The sequence below is a fragment of the Pantherophis guttatus genome, chromosome 18, assembly GCF_059756535.1.
Source record: "Pantherophis guttatus breed Tessera chromosome 18, ASM5975653v1, whole genome shotgun sequence".
Taxonomy (NCBI): Eukaryota; Metazoa; Chordata; class Lepidosauria; order Squamata; family Colubridae; genus Pantherophis; species Pantherophis guttatus.
Window position 1 is genome coordinate 9,990,001 of NC_142080.1, and position 16,787 is coordinate 10,006,787.

The window sequence follows — 16,787 nt, forward strand, 5'->3', positions numbered from 1 at the left end:
TGTGCCCAGAACTGGACAAAAGATGTAAAGACAGACTCGCCAAGACAGATTTTTTTTTTGTATGGAAAAATTATTGTTCATGGTTTTTAAAATAGCATCTGTTGATACTGCCTATGATTGCATTCTCTCTCCCTCTCTCCCTTGTAACAGTGCTGGATGAATGCTGTTTAGCTCAACTTCAATTCCAAAACGCTGCACGAGTCAAAAAGAGGGCTGGGAAAATATCTACAGACCCCTCGCATCCTGGATATAAACTGTTTCAACTCCTATCCTCAAAACGACGCTATAGAGCACTGCACACCAGAATAACTAGACACAAGGACAGTTTTTTTCCCAAACGCCATCACTCTGCTAAACGAATAATTCCCTCAACACTGTCAAACTATTCACTAAGTCTGCACTACTATTAGTCTTCTCAGCATTCCTATCACCCATCTCCTCCCACTTATGACTGCATGACTGTAACTTCGTTGCTTGCATCTTTACAATTTATATTGATATTGTTTCCTGATTGCTTATTTGTACCCTATGACTATCATTAAGTGTTGTACCTTATGATTCTTGACGAACGTATCTTTTCTTTTATGTACACCGAGAGCTTATGCACCAAAGACAAATTCCTCGTGTGTCCAATCACACCTGGTCAATAAAGAACTCTATTCTGTCTATTCTATTCTTTTGACATGCTATGTTACTAAACAAGTATTTCCCATCTTGAGCCTTCAATTTTGGTTTCTTCAATTTTGGGGAAGCAAACATCTGTTTCAATTTCATTACCTTCGTCTCACTTCTCTAACTTATCAAACTAAACTCCCCCACCCCCTCATCTTCTGTCTCCTCAAGAAGCATCCCTCACACCTCTTCATTTAAAGGTAGAGCACATATGTGCAAGGGGAACCTTTAACTTTTTAAAGGTTCCCCTCGCACATGTGTGCTAGTCGTTCCCGACTCTAGGGGGCAGTGCTCCTCTCCGTTTCAAAGCCGAAGAGCCAGCGCTGTCCGAAGACGTCTCCATGATCCTGTGGCCGGCATGACTCAATGCCAAAGGCGCACGGAACGCGGTTCCCTTCCCACCAAAGGTGGTCCCTATTTTTCTACTTGCATTTTTTTATGTGCTTTCGAACTGCTAGGTTGGCAGAAGCTGGGACAAGTAACGGGAGCTCACCCCGTTACGCGGCACTAGGGATTCGAAGTGCTGAACTGCCGACCTTTCGATTGACAAGCTCAGCGACTTAGCCACTGAGCCATCGCATCCTCTTCATTTACGTCATTAATAAAAATGTGGCCTAATGTTGGGTTGCAGAACTCAAAGCAATTTGATAATTCATACAAATTTAACAGGCTCATAGAAGCTTAATGCGTTGGTCTTTACTTTCCGTTTTTTATTTTTACTTGCAGAAAGTAAAAAAAAAATGTCTTTTTAAGAAGACTTTCCAGTTCTTTCCAGCCATAAGGAGGAGTGAGAAGTGAACGCTTTTATTTCAAAGCATTCCAAGCAGTGTTTCCTGATTGAAATCCAACTGTTAAACCTGAGCAGGGGGTTGGACTAGAAGACCTTCAAGATCCCTTCCAGCTCTATGCTCATTGATTGACTGAATCCTCCCTTGCCACATTTCTTAAACTGGGGCCAGCAGAAGGGAAGGGAAGGAAGTGCATGGAGCAGAGATGAGAGCTGAAATGTTTCTCTATCTTCCAAGAACAACCTCTGGGCTTCCTTCTATATTCTGAGAAAAAACTTTATGGTTTGTAGTTGCGAGAAAAACTCTACACAATAGGAAACCCGGGAGACAACAAACAAAACAGGTGGATAGGCTGGAAAAGACCAAAAAATTAAGCTGTCCCTGAATCTGCAGTTAGTTACAGACGGGTGCGATGTAGGAGAATGTGTAGCAGACACGCAAACTGGTTTGCATCAGCTACCATCTGGCGTGCAGGATTTTTCGAGAGCTTTAAAACGCCTGCGAGCGTTTATTTCTTCTTATTTCCAAGTTGAATCTCTCCTTGTTCAGTTTCCATCCATTATTCCTTGTCTGGTCTTTGGGTGCTTTGAAAAATAGGTTGACCCCCTTCCTCCTCTCTGGGGCAGCCCCTCAAATACTGGAAGACTCCTATGACTATCATTAGGTGTTGTACTTTATGATTCTTGATGAACGTATCTTTTTCTTTATGTACACTGAGAGCATATGCACTGAGACAAATTCCTTGTGTGTCCAATCACACTTGGCCAATAAAAAATTCTATTCTGTCCTGTCCTGTCCTGTCCTGTCCTGTCTCCCCTGGTCCTTCTTTTCATTAAACCAGACATACCCCGTTCCTGCAACCGTTCTTCCTATGTTTTAGCCTCCAGTCTCCTAATTGGATCTCTCTTTGATGAGTTCCACCCTTTGCTCCTTGTCATTCTTGGACCTGTCTGATTTTTTTCCCTCTAAGACCCATTGACACTCTTCCTCCACCTTTTTTTTTTTTATTTGATTTATATGCCGCCCTTCTCCGGAGACTTACAATGCGTTAAGCAATAGCCTTCATACTTTTGTATATTTATACAAAGTCAGTTTATTGACCCCACAAACTGGGTCCTCATTTCACCTACCTTAGAAAGGATGGAAGGCTGAGTCAACCTTGAGCCTTGGAGAGATTCGAACCAGCAGTAAATTGCAGACAGGTGTGTTAATAACAGGGTGCTTTAGACCACTGTACTACCAAGGCTCTTAAGTCCCTTCCTGCAGTGAACCAGGATTCAGCCACCAGAGTGAGGAAAACCCCTGTTTTTCCTGGCTCTTTGCTTTAGGAAACAGTGGCAGGAAACAAATGATTCCAAGCAGGGATCCAGGAAGGCCTTAGTGGGGCTCAGAAACAAAGCCCAGGGCCCATGACCTCAGCACTTCTGGGACGATTGCACAAGAGAGAGAGAAAGAGGGCCAGGCCAAGTTCAGAGATTCAGAAGGTTGAGAGATCCTGCCTGCAACATGGCTGCTCTTGCAAATTCTTGGCAAGACGCTCAACAATTGGCAACGAGAGGCAACTGCACTGTTCAGGTCTAACAGCTGTGCTCGGAAGGATTAGAAACACACCTGCTATGTAGGCTCGGTGCATCAGACCTAGCTAGCTTGCTAACCACAGTTTATTCAGACAAACATTGTTAGCTGGCTTTGCACGACCTGCTAATCCCGAAGTCAAACCACGTTCCCAATGGTGGGGGAATCCGTTCTCCCTCATCTCGGCGTGAAATCCTGCCAACTCGCAACCCAGCAGCCGAAGACTAGTCAGTCTGTTTTTATATTTATAATTGTTTTTATATGCGCACGTTTTATTACACTGTAAACCACCCGGAGATGCGAGTGGCATATAAATTTAATAAATAACTAAATAAAGACATCGTTGGTCAGCTTTTGGTGTGACCTCCGCTGCAGTTCTGAGTTAATGAAAAGCAGATGCCATACTGCCATAATACTTCATATATTAACGGCAGCAAGGATTACTGTCGCACAGGGATGGAAAGAAAATAATGTACCAGGAGCGGAAACAGTAATTCGAAAAATTCTACAGTAATTCGATTTCTACAATTGAAAAATTCTACAAATTCTACAATGGATAAGATGTCGCTGGAAATTAAGGAGAGGGAAGAGTCGAAATGTTATCAAGTGTGGAATAAACTATATGACTGGTTAGAAAAAAGAAATCAAAATAACAATTCGGAATGTTAATTTAACCGTGTTGAAACTAGGAAGTGTGAATTGCTGAACAGTGTCAACCGGATAATTATGGTTTTGTAAATAGATACTAATGCAGTGGTGAAAGTAAAATTTGTTACTACCGGTTCTGTGGGTGTGGCTTTTTTTTTTACTTTTAAAAGCATTTTTTCTACAACCTTAAGAGGTTGTAGAAAAAAATGCTTTTAAGAGCCTCTGACAATCAGGCAATTCAGCTGGGATTGTCAGAGGCTTTTAAAAGCATTTTTTTCTACAACCTCTGATGATCGCGCGGCTCAGCTGGGCAATGGGGGGGGGGCGGCACAGGAATTTTTGCTACCGGTTCTCCGAACCACCCGCCGCCATCACTACCGAATCGGGCAATCCGGTCTGAACTGGGAGCATTTCACCCCTGTACTAATGTAAATATAAGTACGTAGATGAAAGATTGAATAAGAATAGAGAATACATATCCATGTCGACACAGCAAGCTGTAAAATAATATATGATGTAATGTTACCTTTGTTACGTGTTTTTAAATGCATTTTTGTTTTTTGTTGTATTTTTCTTTAAAATTTAAAAACTCAATAAAAATTATTTAAAAAAAAGAAAAGAAAAGAAAAGCAGTTGCCATAAAATTTGCAATTAGGAGTGGAGCTTCCAATCGGAAAAGAGAGCACGGAGGGAGGGGGGAGTGAACCCCCGTGTCTTCCATCAGGGTGGCACTCGGTGTAACAGGCAAAAAGCCTGACAGGTTCCGGAAGCATTTTGCATTTTGCCCACAGGGGAAAAAAGATGAATCAAACAGCCAAAGGTTCGTTTTTAGTTTTGAGGAAACAGCTCCCTCTCCTGAACTAAGACAGCGACACTTTTTCTCACACTGGTCTCTTAGTTGAAATTGCCAAAGGGGGCACGGGGGGAGGAAGAGACAGCTGCTATTTGGTGAAAGGAAGGAAGGAAGGGAGAGAGAGAGAGAAAGAGAGAGAGAGAGGGAGAGACAAAGAAAGAAAGAAGAAAGAAAGAAAGAAAGAAAGAAAGAAAGAAAGAAAGAAAGAAAGAAAGAAAGAAAGAAAGAAATGGAAGGAAGGAAGCGAGAGAGAGAGAGAGAGAGAGAAAGAAAGAAAGAAAGAAAGAAAGAAAGAAAGAAAGAAAGAAAGAAAGAAAGAAAGAAAATGGAAGGAAGGAAGGAAGGGAGAGAGAGAGAGAAAGAAAGAAAGAATGGAAGGAAGGAAGGAAGGAAGGAAGGAAGGAAGTTAGTTAGTTGACACTTTTTCTCACACTGGTCTCTTAGTTGAAATTGCCAAAGGGGGCATGGGGAGAGGAAGAGATAGCTGCTATTTGGTGAAAGGAAGGAAGGAAGAAATAAAGAAAGAGAGAGAGAGAGAGAGAGAGAGAGAGAAAGACAGGAAGACAGGAAGGAAAGAAGGAAGGAAGGAAGGAAGGAAGGAAGGAAGGAAGGAAGGAAGGAAGGAAGGAAGGAAGGAAGTTAATTGACACTTTTTCTCACACTGGTCTCTTGGTTGAAATTGCCAAAGGGGGCACGGGGGGAGGAAGAGATAGCTGCTATTTGGAGGAAGGAAGGAAGGAAGGAAGGAAGGAAGGAAGGAAAGAAAGAAAGAAAGAGGGAGGGAGGGAGGGAGGGAGGGAGCAAGGAAGGAAGGAAGGAAGGAAGGAAGGAAGGAAGGAAGGAAGGAAGGAAGGAAGGAAGGAAGGAAGGAAGGAAGTTAGTTGACACTTTTTCTCACACTGGTCTCTTAGTTGAAATTGCCAAAGGGGGCACGGGGGGAGGAAGAGATAGCTGCTATTTGGAGGAAGGAAGGAAGGAAGGAATGAAGGAAGGAAGGAAGGAAGGAAGGAAAGAAAGAAAGAAAGAGGGAGGGAGGGAGGGAGGGAGCAAGGAAGGAAGGAAGGAAGGAAGGAAGGAAGGAAGGAAGGAAGGAAGGAAGGAAGGAAGTTAGTTGACACTTTTTCTCACACTGGTCTCTTAGTTGAAATTGCCAAAGGGGGCACGGGGGGAGGAAGAGATAACTGCTATTTGGTGAAAGGAAGGAAGTAAGAAATAAATAAAGAGAGAGAGAGAGAGAGAAAGAAAAAGAAAGAAAAAGAAAGACAGAAAGGAAGGAAGGAAGGAAGGAAGGAAGGAAGGAAGGAAGGAAGGAAGGAAGGAAGGAAGGAAGGAAGGAAGGAAGGAAGAAATGGAACAAGAGCAATTATTTCCTCTAGAAGCTTTCATGTTTCATCCAAAACTATAAACACGGTAACTAAGAACTCTTTACCGGAAACGCCTCTGCCGTTACAATTTAGGAAAGTAAATGGTGAATCCCTTGGGCCAAGCTCAGCACCTGCAGCCTTCACAGGCTTAGCTGTGCAGTTAAGCTTGGCAGCCCCCCATTAAAGGGCTTGCCAGGGCTTTCTTCCAAGATGCTGGGTTTTTTTTGTTTTTTTTCCCCCTCTTCTCAGTCTAGACTCTGCTGCAACTTGCTGGAGGATTCCCAAGTACTAACTTAACGTGCCCTCGCTTGGCCTTTCAAGATCAGCCAAAGGTAGCAGCATCATTCCAGGAAGATTTTTTTCCAACCCTATCAAAGGCGCAAAAAGATTTTGGGTTCCTTTAGTTGTGCTGGGATTACAGTTCCCAGAATCCCCAGCTACCATGCCACACTGCTAGGGAAGGTTACCACGCTCGGTCAAATGGAGTGGTGCCAGGTGGGCACCAGGCAAAGCCCTGAAATACCCCACACATACCCCACTTTCTTCCGTCAAAACAGCAGAATGGAGCCCAGACAACGGGTGAAACTCCTCTGAGTAGACACAGAGAGCGGAACGGAGTGCCATGAAATCAGCTCAGCTCAGCGGCACATGTTGATTCTAGCTACACTTGTTTAAATGAAACAACTGGAGTCTTAGGCCAAGGTGAGCTAGGTACTCCGTTTAATCTCTGATTTCTTCAGACTGAACATCGGCAAAAATTCAGGAGCAAGGTCCATTTTAAAACATTGACAAAGCAACAAGAAAAGCAGCTTCTAATTTAAACCATGCACAGTAAGAGAAGGGAGGGAAAGAAAAGGGAGGACAGGAGGGAGGAAGGGGAGAATGGGAAGGAGGAAAGAAAATGAAGGAAGGAGGGGAGAAAGGAAAGAAAAACAAGGAAGAGAGAAAGAAAAGAGGGGGGGAAGAAAGAAGGAAGGAAGGAGGGGAGAGAGGAAGGAAAAGCAAGGAAGAGAGAGAAAGAAAAGGGAGGGAGGGAAGAAAGGGAAGGATGAAAGAAACAAGGAAGGAAGGAGGTGAGAAAGGAAAGAAAAGCAAATGAGAGAGAAAGAAAAGGGAGGGAGGGAAGAAAGGGAAGATGGAAAGAAAGAAGGAAGGAAGGAGGGGAGAAAAAGAAAAGCAAGGAGGGGGGAAAGAAAAGGGAGGGAGGGAAGAAAGGAAGGAGGAAAGAAAGAAGAGGAGAAAGGAAGGCAAAGCAAGGAAGAGAGAAGAAAAGAGGGTGGGAGGGAAGAAAGAAAGGGAACGAGGAAAGAAAGAATGAAGGTAGGAGGGTAGAAAGGAAGGAAAAGTAAGGAAGAGCGAAAGAAAGGGGAGGGAGGGAAAAAAGAAGGAAGGAAGGAAGGAGGGAAGAAAGGAAATAAAAGCAAGGAAGAGAGAAAGAAAAGGGAGGGAAGGAAGAAAGAAGGAAGGAAGGAGGGGAGAAAAAGAAAAGCAAGGAAGAGAGAAAGAAAAGGGAGGGAGGGAAGAAAGGAAGGAGGAAAGAAAGAAGAGCAGAAAGGAAGATAAAGCAAGGAAGAGAGAAAGAAAAGAGGGTGTGAGGGAAGAAAGAAGGAAGGAAGGAGGGTAGAAAGGAAGGAAAACCAAGGAAGAGAGAAAGAAAAGGGAGGGAGGGAAGAAAGAAGGAAGGAAGGAGGGGAGAAAGAAAGGAAAAGCAAGGAAGAGAGAAAGAAAAGGGAGAGAGGGAAGAAAGAAGGAAGGAAGGAGGGGAGAAAGGAAGGAAAACCAAGGAAGAGAGAAAGAAAAGGGAGGGAGGGAAGAAAGAAGGAAGGAAGGAGAGGAGAAAGGAAGGAAAACCAAGGAAGAGAGAGAAAGAAAAGGGAGGCAAGGAAGGAAGGAAGGAATCTCTGAATAATATGGGATGAAAATATGGCATATGATTTTCTCATGTGTGCCCACACACACACACAGTTTCATCTAAGCGTTTGGATAGAGTGGAAATAGAGAAGGTAGATTTATCCATAAATCACTGGGCTCACCATTATTACTGCATAGAGTACTAACTGCTTCTTTTCAGATCTAATATAGATAAAATAAAGAGGCGCATTCAGCGTAGTTTAACATAATTGTTGCAGAACGTAAATGCTGCCAGTGGTCGAATTCACACATTGTACTAAAATCATAATGTAGTTTGTTTAGTTTGAGTCTGTGCTGAATGAGCTGAATCACAGTGGTTTATAAAGCAGGTTTCCATATCATTCCAAGCACTAAAATGGCTTAGTTTGGGGAGAATTTATTGCATGATCCCGACTAGCCACATTGGCTAGCCATGGTTTATGATTCAATTTCCTGCACGATTCGATCACTTGTAATTTCTTTATCGAGTATTTACCAATTATTTACCAAGTATTGAGCAAGCCATGGCTTAGGTATGTGACCCATAATTCATTCATTCATTCAGTAAACTGTGACAAAATGTGAACAATATGGATGGAGACAGAAGTAGTTCTATTTTGCCCTCTAGAGGTAATGCACAGAAAAATGACGTTTGCTGACCATCGATCTTGCTTCCATTTGTATTTATTGATTCTATAAAAACCTTTTTTGCACATATGAAGTGGCCCATCCAGTTTGGCTTGTCAAATAGTGAAATGAAAACCTGACTGTGGATGTTGGAACCAACCAGTACAAAAAAAAAAAAAAAAAAGAGGTAACGAAACGTCTTGCAAAATAACAAGCGAGCTCAGAGAGCACCAAGGACCCCTCAAAAAGTGGCTTACAGATAAAAATATAAGTACAAAAATATTGGATTGTGCGGAGATGGATAGATTGACGTTAAAAATGAAAGACAGGGAAGAAATAGAGTATTTTTAACATGGGATTTGTTTTATCATTGGTTAGAGAAAAGAGGTAGAAATTAGAAGATAAAAGACTATTGATAAGTAAATGTTGAAAGATTATTATTATATATAAGCAAACATTATTATTATTATTATTACTGTGCTTGCCTGAAACTAAGACCAGGTCTTATATTAATTTTTGCTCCAAAAGACGCATTAGGGCTTATTTTCTGGTTAGGTCTTATTTTGGGGAAAATACGGTACTCAATGCATCCGTCTGGCTGACAATCTTAACTGGGGTTTATTTTGGGGGTAGTAGGGCTTATATTGCGAGCATCCTGAAAAATCATGCTAGGACTTATTTTCCGGTTGGGTCTTATTTTCAGGGAAACATGGTACTATTACTATTATTTATTTATTTTATTTATTTATTTTTATATGCCGCCCTTCTCCGGAGACTCAGGGCGGCTTACAATGCGTTAAGCAATAGCCTTCATACTTTTGTATATTTTTATACAAAAACAGCTTATTGCCCCCACAAACCGGGTCCTCATTTTACCCACCTTAGAAAGGATGGAAGGCTAAGTCGACCTTGAGCCTGGTGAGAATTGAACTCGCAGTAATAGCAGGCAGCTGGATGTTAAATGCTGTCTTAGTAGGCGGCATTAGCCTCCTACGCCACTCAGGCTCCTACTATTAGTAGTAGTACTATTATTATTTTGTATAAGCAAATTGATTCAGACAATAAACTGTTCATCAAGCACTTATGTATATCAAAGAAAAAAATTGTATAAATATTTTTTTTTAAAAAAATGTGATTTGCTGGTTAACAAGCCATGCAGAGCTAGTCCTGGCTTAAAAAAAGTAACTGGGACTGGAGTTTCCATCCCTAAGGGATGTGGTCATAACCCAAGATGTCATGTGACCACATCACTGCAATCCTGACACTCCCCGTTGCCATCAAGTGAGGATGCTGGGTCATTGAGTCCCAGGTGGTTTGCAAGCAGGCTGGCAGGCAGGTAAGTGGCTGCTGCCAGGCAGGAGAGGCCTGCAGGCTCAAACCCACAAACCCAACGGGGTTGAGGGCAGCTGCTGCTAGGGGCCAAGGAAGAGTGCATGGGTGAGCCTGAGGGTGCTGCTGTCAGGCAGGGAAGGGTGTGAGACACTTACCAAAATAACCTGTGAGTGTGATTGTGGAAAGCTGGCAGGGAAGGTGGCAAATGCCAGTCTCATGACTGGTGCTGCAACCGTCACAAGTGTGGAGCCGGTTGCCAAGCGGACTTCAAGGCTCGGCTGTAAATTACGGCCAATAATATTTAATTATTTTAAATTGCTTTTAAATTTTGTATGTATTGTTTTTTACTCTGGCTGTTCACCACCCTGAGTCCTATTCTGGAGAAGGGTGGTATAGAAATTTAAATAATAAATAAATAAATAATAAATAAATCGTGCTCGTTCAAAACTGATCCCAGCTTTCAGCAGTCGCTGAACACAAGGGTATTAGAAAACTACTTCCCTACTTTGGGAAGCTTGTACAGGTAGTCCTCGACTTACGACCACAATTCAGCCCAAACTTTCTAGTTGTCCAGTGAGTTATTTGTTAACTGAGTTTTGCCCTATTTTACGACCTCTTTTTTGCCACAGTCGTTAAGTGAATCACTGCAGTTCATACGTTAGCAACCCGGTTGTTAAGCGAATCTGGCTTCCCCCACTGACGTTGCTTGTCAGGAGGTCGCAAAAGGGGATCACATGACCCTGGGACACTGCAATGGTCATAAATATGAACCAGTTGCCAAGCGCCTGAATTTTGATTACAGGATCATGGGCAGGCTACAAAACGCCGTCACTCTGAAAAACAATCCTGTCACTTTTTTCAGTGCTGTTATAACTTTGAGCGGTCACTAAATGAACGGTTGTAAGTCAAGGACTACCTGTAAACGTGTCCCAGGACTATGTTGCAGGATGCTACCCGTGTTTCCCCAAAAATAAGACCAGGTCTTATATTAATTTTTGCTCTAAAAGATGCATTAGGGCTTATTTTCCAGTTAGGTCTTATTTTCAGGGAAATACGTCGTTCAATGCATCCGTCTGGCCGACGATCTTAACTGGGTCTTATTTTGGGGGTAGGGCTTATATTGTGAGCATCCAAAAAATCATGCTAGGGCTTATTTTCCAGTTAAGTCTTATTTTCGAGGAAATACGGTACTCAATGCGTCCGTCTGGCTGACGATCTTAACTGGGTCTTATTTTGGGGGTAGGGCTTATATTGTGAGCATCCCAAAAAATCATGCTAGGGCTTATTTTCCAGTTAAGTCTTATTTTCGAGGAAATACTGTACTCAATGCGCTCATCTGGCCGATGATCTTAACTGGGTCTTATTTTGGGGGTAGGGTTTATATTACAAGCATCCTGGAAAAATTCATGCTAGGGCTTATTTTCCAGTTAGGTCTTATTTTCGAGGAAATACGGTACTCAATGTGTCTGTCTGGCCGACGATCTTAACTGGGTCTTATTTTGGGGGTAGGGCTTACATTACGAGCATCCTGATATAATAAATATCTGGCTTATTTTCCGGTTGGGTCTTATTTTCGGGGAAACACGGTAGTTGTAAGAGAGATGTTCCCTGAAGACGGGCTCCAGCATAAGTCCGAAAGCTCGGAAGACAAAACCTCTGGTCCCAGTGACCGACCCACATTGGATCCTGCCATCTGACTTACATTATATCAGCATTCCTGGGACAACAGAAAACTAGCCCAGCAGGGCATCAGATTTCCCCCCCAACCCTTTGCTGCCCGGGTAAAGCCCTTGTGACCCACCTTTGACTTCCCAGTCATCTTCTTGAAGAAGCTGAGGGTGCGACCCAGAGCATTCCCTTCCTTCTGCCAGTGAGCCTGGCCGTCGACCTCCACCGTGCTGGTATCCAGCTGCCCGCAGCTCCCACTGCTGAAGCTGAAAGCATGGAGAAAAGAGCAAAATGAGGAAAGGAGAAGGATGGAAGAAGCCAGCGAACAGACACACACACACACACACACACACACACACACAGACAGCACCAAACAAAACCGCTTTTTGTTGTTATTGTTCCCGAGGGCCAGGAAACAGGGAGGGAACAACTCCACTGGCAGCCCCCAGTGACCTCAGAGGATGGCTGCTCCTATTACCAGCTGGAGAGATGTCACATAGAAGCATCTCTGTTGGCCTTAGCTTCTCTGGGAAATTAGCACAGGCAACGGAGAGATGAAAAGAGGGTTAAGATTCGGCAACATTCACATCCCATTTGTTCCATCCAGCCTCTTTATTTTTATTTATTTATGGAGGAGGAGAAGGAGGAGGAGGAGGAGGAGGAGGAGGAGGAGGAGGAGAAGAAGGAGGAGGAGAAGAAGAAGAAGAAGAAGAAGAAGAAGAAGAAGAAGAAGAAGAAGAAGAAGAAGAAGAAGAAGAAGAAGAAGAAGAAGAAGAAGAAGAAGAAGAAGAAGAAGAAGAAGAAGAAGAAGAAGAAGAAGAAGAAGAAAAGAGGGAAGAGGAAAAGGAGAAGGAGAAGGAGAAGGAGAAGGAGGAGAAGGATTTTTATTAGTCATAGACCAGATACCAAAACAAATAAAAACACTCAATAAATATACAATTAAAAATTCTAGAATAAAATAATAACAGGTAAAATCTATCAGTCTGTCAATTATACACGATCTATCTATACTAAAATTTAATATGAGCTAATATTTATGTATTTATTTATCCAATTTACTAGCCACTCCTCTTACCACAAGGTAACTCCGGGTGGCTTACAATACAGGTACTCCTTTACTTACAACAGTTCGCTTAGCGACTGTTCGCAGTTACAACGGCTTTGAAAAAGTGACTTATGACCCACACTTACAACTTATATCCTGCTTCACAGTGCTTTCCAGCCCTCTCTAAGCAGCTTACAGAGTCAGCCTCTTGCCCACAACAATCTGGGTCCTCATTTTACCCACCTCAGAAGGAAGGAAGGAAGGAAGGAAGGAAGGAAGGAAGGAAGGAAGGAAGACACTTTTTCTCACACTGGTCTCTTAGTTGAAATTGCCAAAGGGGGCATGGGGGGAGGAAGAGATAGCTGCTATTTGGTGAAAGGAAGGAAGGAAGGAAGGGAGAGAGAGAAAGAAAGAGAGAGGGGGGGGAGAGACAAGGAAAGAAAGAAGGAAGGAAGGAAGGAAGGAAGGGAGAGAGAGAGAGAGAGAGAGAGAAAGAAAGAGAAAGAAAGAAAGAAAGAAAGAAAGAAAGAAAGAAAGAAAGAAAGAAAGAAAGAAAGAAAGAAAGAAAGAAAGAAAGAAAATGGAAGGAAGGTAGGAAGGGAGGGAGAGAGAGAGAAAGAAAAGAAAGAAAGAAAGAAAGAAAGAAAGAAAGAAAGAAAGAAAGAAAGAAAGAAAGAAAGAGAGAGAGAGAGGGAGGGAGGGAGGGAGGGAGGGAGGGAGGGAGGGTGGGTGACACTTTTTCTCACACTGGTCTCTTAGTTGAAATTGCCAAAGGGGGCACGGGGGGAGGAAGAGATAGCTGCTATTTGGTGAAAGGAAGGAAGGAAGGAAGGGAGAGAGAGAAAGAAAGAGAGGGGGGGGAGAGACAAGGAAAGAAGGAAGGAAGGAAGGAAGGAAGGAAGGAAGGAAGGAAGGAAGGAAGGAAGGAAGGAAGGAAGGAAGGAAGGAAGGAAGTCAATAGCACTTAGATACCGCTTCACAGTGCTTTAAAGCCCTCTTTAAGCGGTTTACAGAGTCAGCCTCTTGTCCCCCAACAATCTGGGTCCTCATTTTACCCACCTCAGAAGGACGGAAGACTGAGTCAACCTTGAGCCAGTCAGGATGGAACTGCTGGCAGTGGGCAGAGTCAGCCTGCAGTCCTGCATTCTAACCTACTGCGCCACAACAACTCAATGCTGTCCTTTTCAAGAAAGGGTGAGAGGGAGTCCCTCTGACCTCCATCGTTCAACGTCAACCACAGAAGAAAACAAGGAAGAAACCTCGACATACCCTAACATTCTTTGTTCCAAAGAGGGTTGACTCGCTTAAAATTTTTGAGTGGAAAATTGAATTGATCGAAATAATTACACTTGAACAAAGGAGGAGCTGTAGCATTCATGTCATACAGATAGTCCTCCACTTACAACAGTTCATTTAGTGACTGTTCGAAGTTACAACGGCACTGGAAAAAGGGACTTGGCACCCTTTCTCACACTTACAACCGTTGCAGCATCCCCATGGCCATATGATCAAACTTCAGACCTTTGGCAACTGACTCATATTTATGACGGTTGCCGTGTCCTGGGGTTAGGTCTCATGACCCCCTTTTGCGACGTTCTGACAAGCAACATTAATGGGGAAGGCAAATTCATTTAACGACCGTGTTACGAGCTTAACAACTGCAGTGATTCACTTAATAACTGTTGCAAGAAAGATTGTAAAATGGGGGTGGGGAGGAAACTCACTTAACAAATGTCTCACTTAACAGAAATTCTGGGCTCAATTGTGGCTGTAAATCGAGGAATACCCATATAGGTATCTGACTTGAAAGCAGGGTACTTGCGGGAATTCTTGCACTGTTAATTTTAACCTTTCTCGTAATAAATTCTTTTAATTAGATTTCATGAGTTCTTGTCCCCTGAATAAACTGTTTCCAGCCTCAACTTCAAGAAGGTAAATCCGATAAAGGGTCTGGTGTCCTGCAAATTCATGGGCACTACAATGCCCAGAAATACAGGAATTATGGGCGTTTATGATTTCAAAACATCTGCAGATTGGGGCTGCAGCAGAAATCTTCCCATGTTAACAGCTTAATTACAAATATCGATCTCACCCAAATAAGAAGCTAACTGTGACTTACCGACTGACTAGGCTGATGTTATCACCATAAAGAGAAAATTCTGCCAAGGGAGAAAAAAAAATCATAAGTTTTAGTTAAATAACACCGACCTCCAATGGCTTCAAGACAGCTAGCACTTTGCAATTTCAAATAATGACAGTAGTAGAACCGTGTTCATCTAATATGATTCTTGATGAACATATCTTTTGTTTTATGTACACTGAGAGGGTATGCACCAAATTCCTTGTGTGTCCAATCACACTTGGCCAATAAAAAATTCTATTCTATTCTATTCTATTCTATTCTATTCTATTCTATTCTATTCTATTCTATTCTATTCTATTCTCTATTATGTTCTATGTTCTATTCTATTCCTATTTCTATTCTCTACTCTATTATGTCCTGTGTCCTGTGTCCTGTGTCCTGTGTCCTGTGTCCTGTGTCCTGTGTCCTGTGTCCTGTGTCCTGTGTCCTGTTCTATTCTATTCTATTCTATTCTATTCTATTCTATTCTATTCTATTCTATTCTATTCTATTCTATTCTATTCTATTCTATTCTATTCTATTCTCTATTATGTTCTATGTTCTATTCTATTCCTATTTCTATTCTCTACTCTATTATGTCCTGTGTCCTGTGTCCTGTGTCCTGTGTCCTGTGTCCTGTGTCCTGTGTCCTGTGTCCTGTGTCCTGTTCTATTCTATTCTATTCTATTCTATTCTATTCTATTCTATTCTATTCTATTCTATTCTATTCTATTCTATTCTATTCTATTCTATTCTATTCTATTCTATTCTATTCTATTCTAATAACCTTCAAGGAAAAGGAATGTTTCAACCTGAAATTGAGAACTACAATACAGTAGTGCCACCTTGCTGGGGAAGAAAATTCCAGAGATAAATACTATTTTTTTTAAAAAGAAAAAAGCTCTGTGCAATCATCTGTCTTTTTATCTTTTAAATATCTGGATAAGATTTTTAAGGTTTGCTGGATAATAGGTGGTCCTCCAAATAGGGTTTTGGTCCCCACACTATAAAAAAGATGTTGAGACTCTAGAAAGAGTGCAGAGAAGAGCAACCAGGATGATGAGGGGACCAGACGCTAAAACATGAGATGAAAGGTTGCAGGAACTGGGCCTGGCTAGTCTAGTGAAGAGAAGGACCAGGGGAGACAGGAGAGCATCTTCCAGTATTTGAGGGGCTGCCCCAGAGAGGAGGAAGAGGGTCAAGCTATTTTCCAAGGCACCCGAAGGCCAGACAAGGAAGAATGGATGGAAACTGACCAAGGAGAGATTCAACCTGGAAATAAGGATAAATTTTCTGACAGTGAGAGCAATCAACTAATGGAACAGAAGTTGCCTTCGGAAGTTGTGGGAGCTTCATCCCTGGAGTCTTTCAGGAAGAGACTGGACTGCCATCTGTCAGAAATGGTGTAGGGTCTCCTACTTGGGGGGGTTGGACTAGATGACCCACAAGGTCCCTTCCAACTCTGTTCATCTGTTAATAAATGTAGGGTCTACTGCTTGGGCAGGGGGTTGGACTAGATGACCTACAAGATCCCTTCCAACTCTGTTAATCTGTTATCTGTTCAATATCCTGTCCTAAGCAGTGTGGGCATTACATAGAACACAGAATCATAGGGCTGGAAATGACCTCGGAGGTCTTCTAATCCAAACCCCAGCTCAAGGCTATAGGCTGGTATAGCAAGGCACCTACAGGTGCTGGGCCATCTGAGACATCCCCAGGGGGTATCCGTCGACTTCCAAAAAATAATTTTAAAAACAACCCTAGAAACCAAGATCTAAAAGTCTGCTGAAGCCCTGGTTTAGAATGACCAGGAATTTTAAACATTTAAAAGGCAACAACAACAACAACAACAACAACGAAGAATGTCTCAAAGGACTGAAGTCTCGACCATCTACAGTTGGGACTCACCATCTGGGTAGCTGTCGATGACACTCATGGATACAGACTTGGGCAGATGACCACAGGGAGAACTTGGGGACAAGCCGTAGACCTGTTTCCTCTTGCAACATTCCTGAAGAGAAGAGCAGATTTGGGAGGGGGGGGGGGAGTGGAGGGATTGATTCAACATCTCAGCCACAGGGAAGGTCCAGAGTTTGCGTCCCACCACCTCTGCTTCACCCCAGTGGTGGGTTGCCCCCGGTTCGCACCAGTTCTATGGAACCGGTAGTAAAACCGATGGGATGCTCCGCCCACCGACCCCCGA

The 16,787-nt window shown here is 42.8% G+C and overlaps 1 protein-coding gene across 9 annotated transcripts in view; it reads right to left on the bottom strand.

Moving 5' to 3' along the window:
- The window catches only part of ARHGEF2 (Rho/Rac guanine nucleotide exchange factor 2), a 191,642-nt gene that overhangs the window by 124,529 nt on the left and 50,326 nt on the right, over positions 1 to 16,787 (bottom strand). For all 9 annotated transcript variants that reach the window (XM_087881244.1, XM_087881243.1, XM_087881242.1 and 6 more), the window contains exons 4-6: positions 16,493 to 16,595; positions 14,582 to 14,621; positions 11,551 to 11,683 (exon numbers count right to left, since the gene is read on the bottom strand). In XM_087881244.1, coding sequence (XP_087737370.1) covers positions 11,551 to 11,683; positions 14,582 to 14,621; positions 16,493 to 16,595 — 276 coding nt within the window. The remainder of the gene's footprint in view (positions 1 to 11,550; positions 11,684 to 14,581; positions 14,622 to 16,492; positions 16,596 to 16,787) is intronic.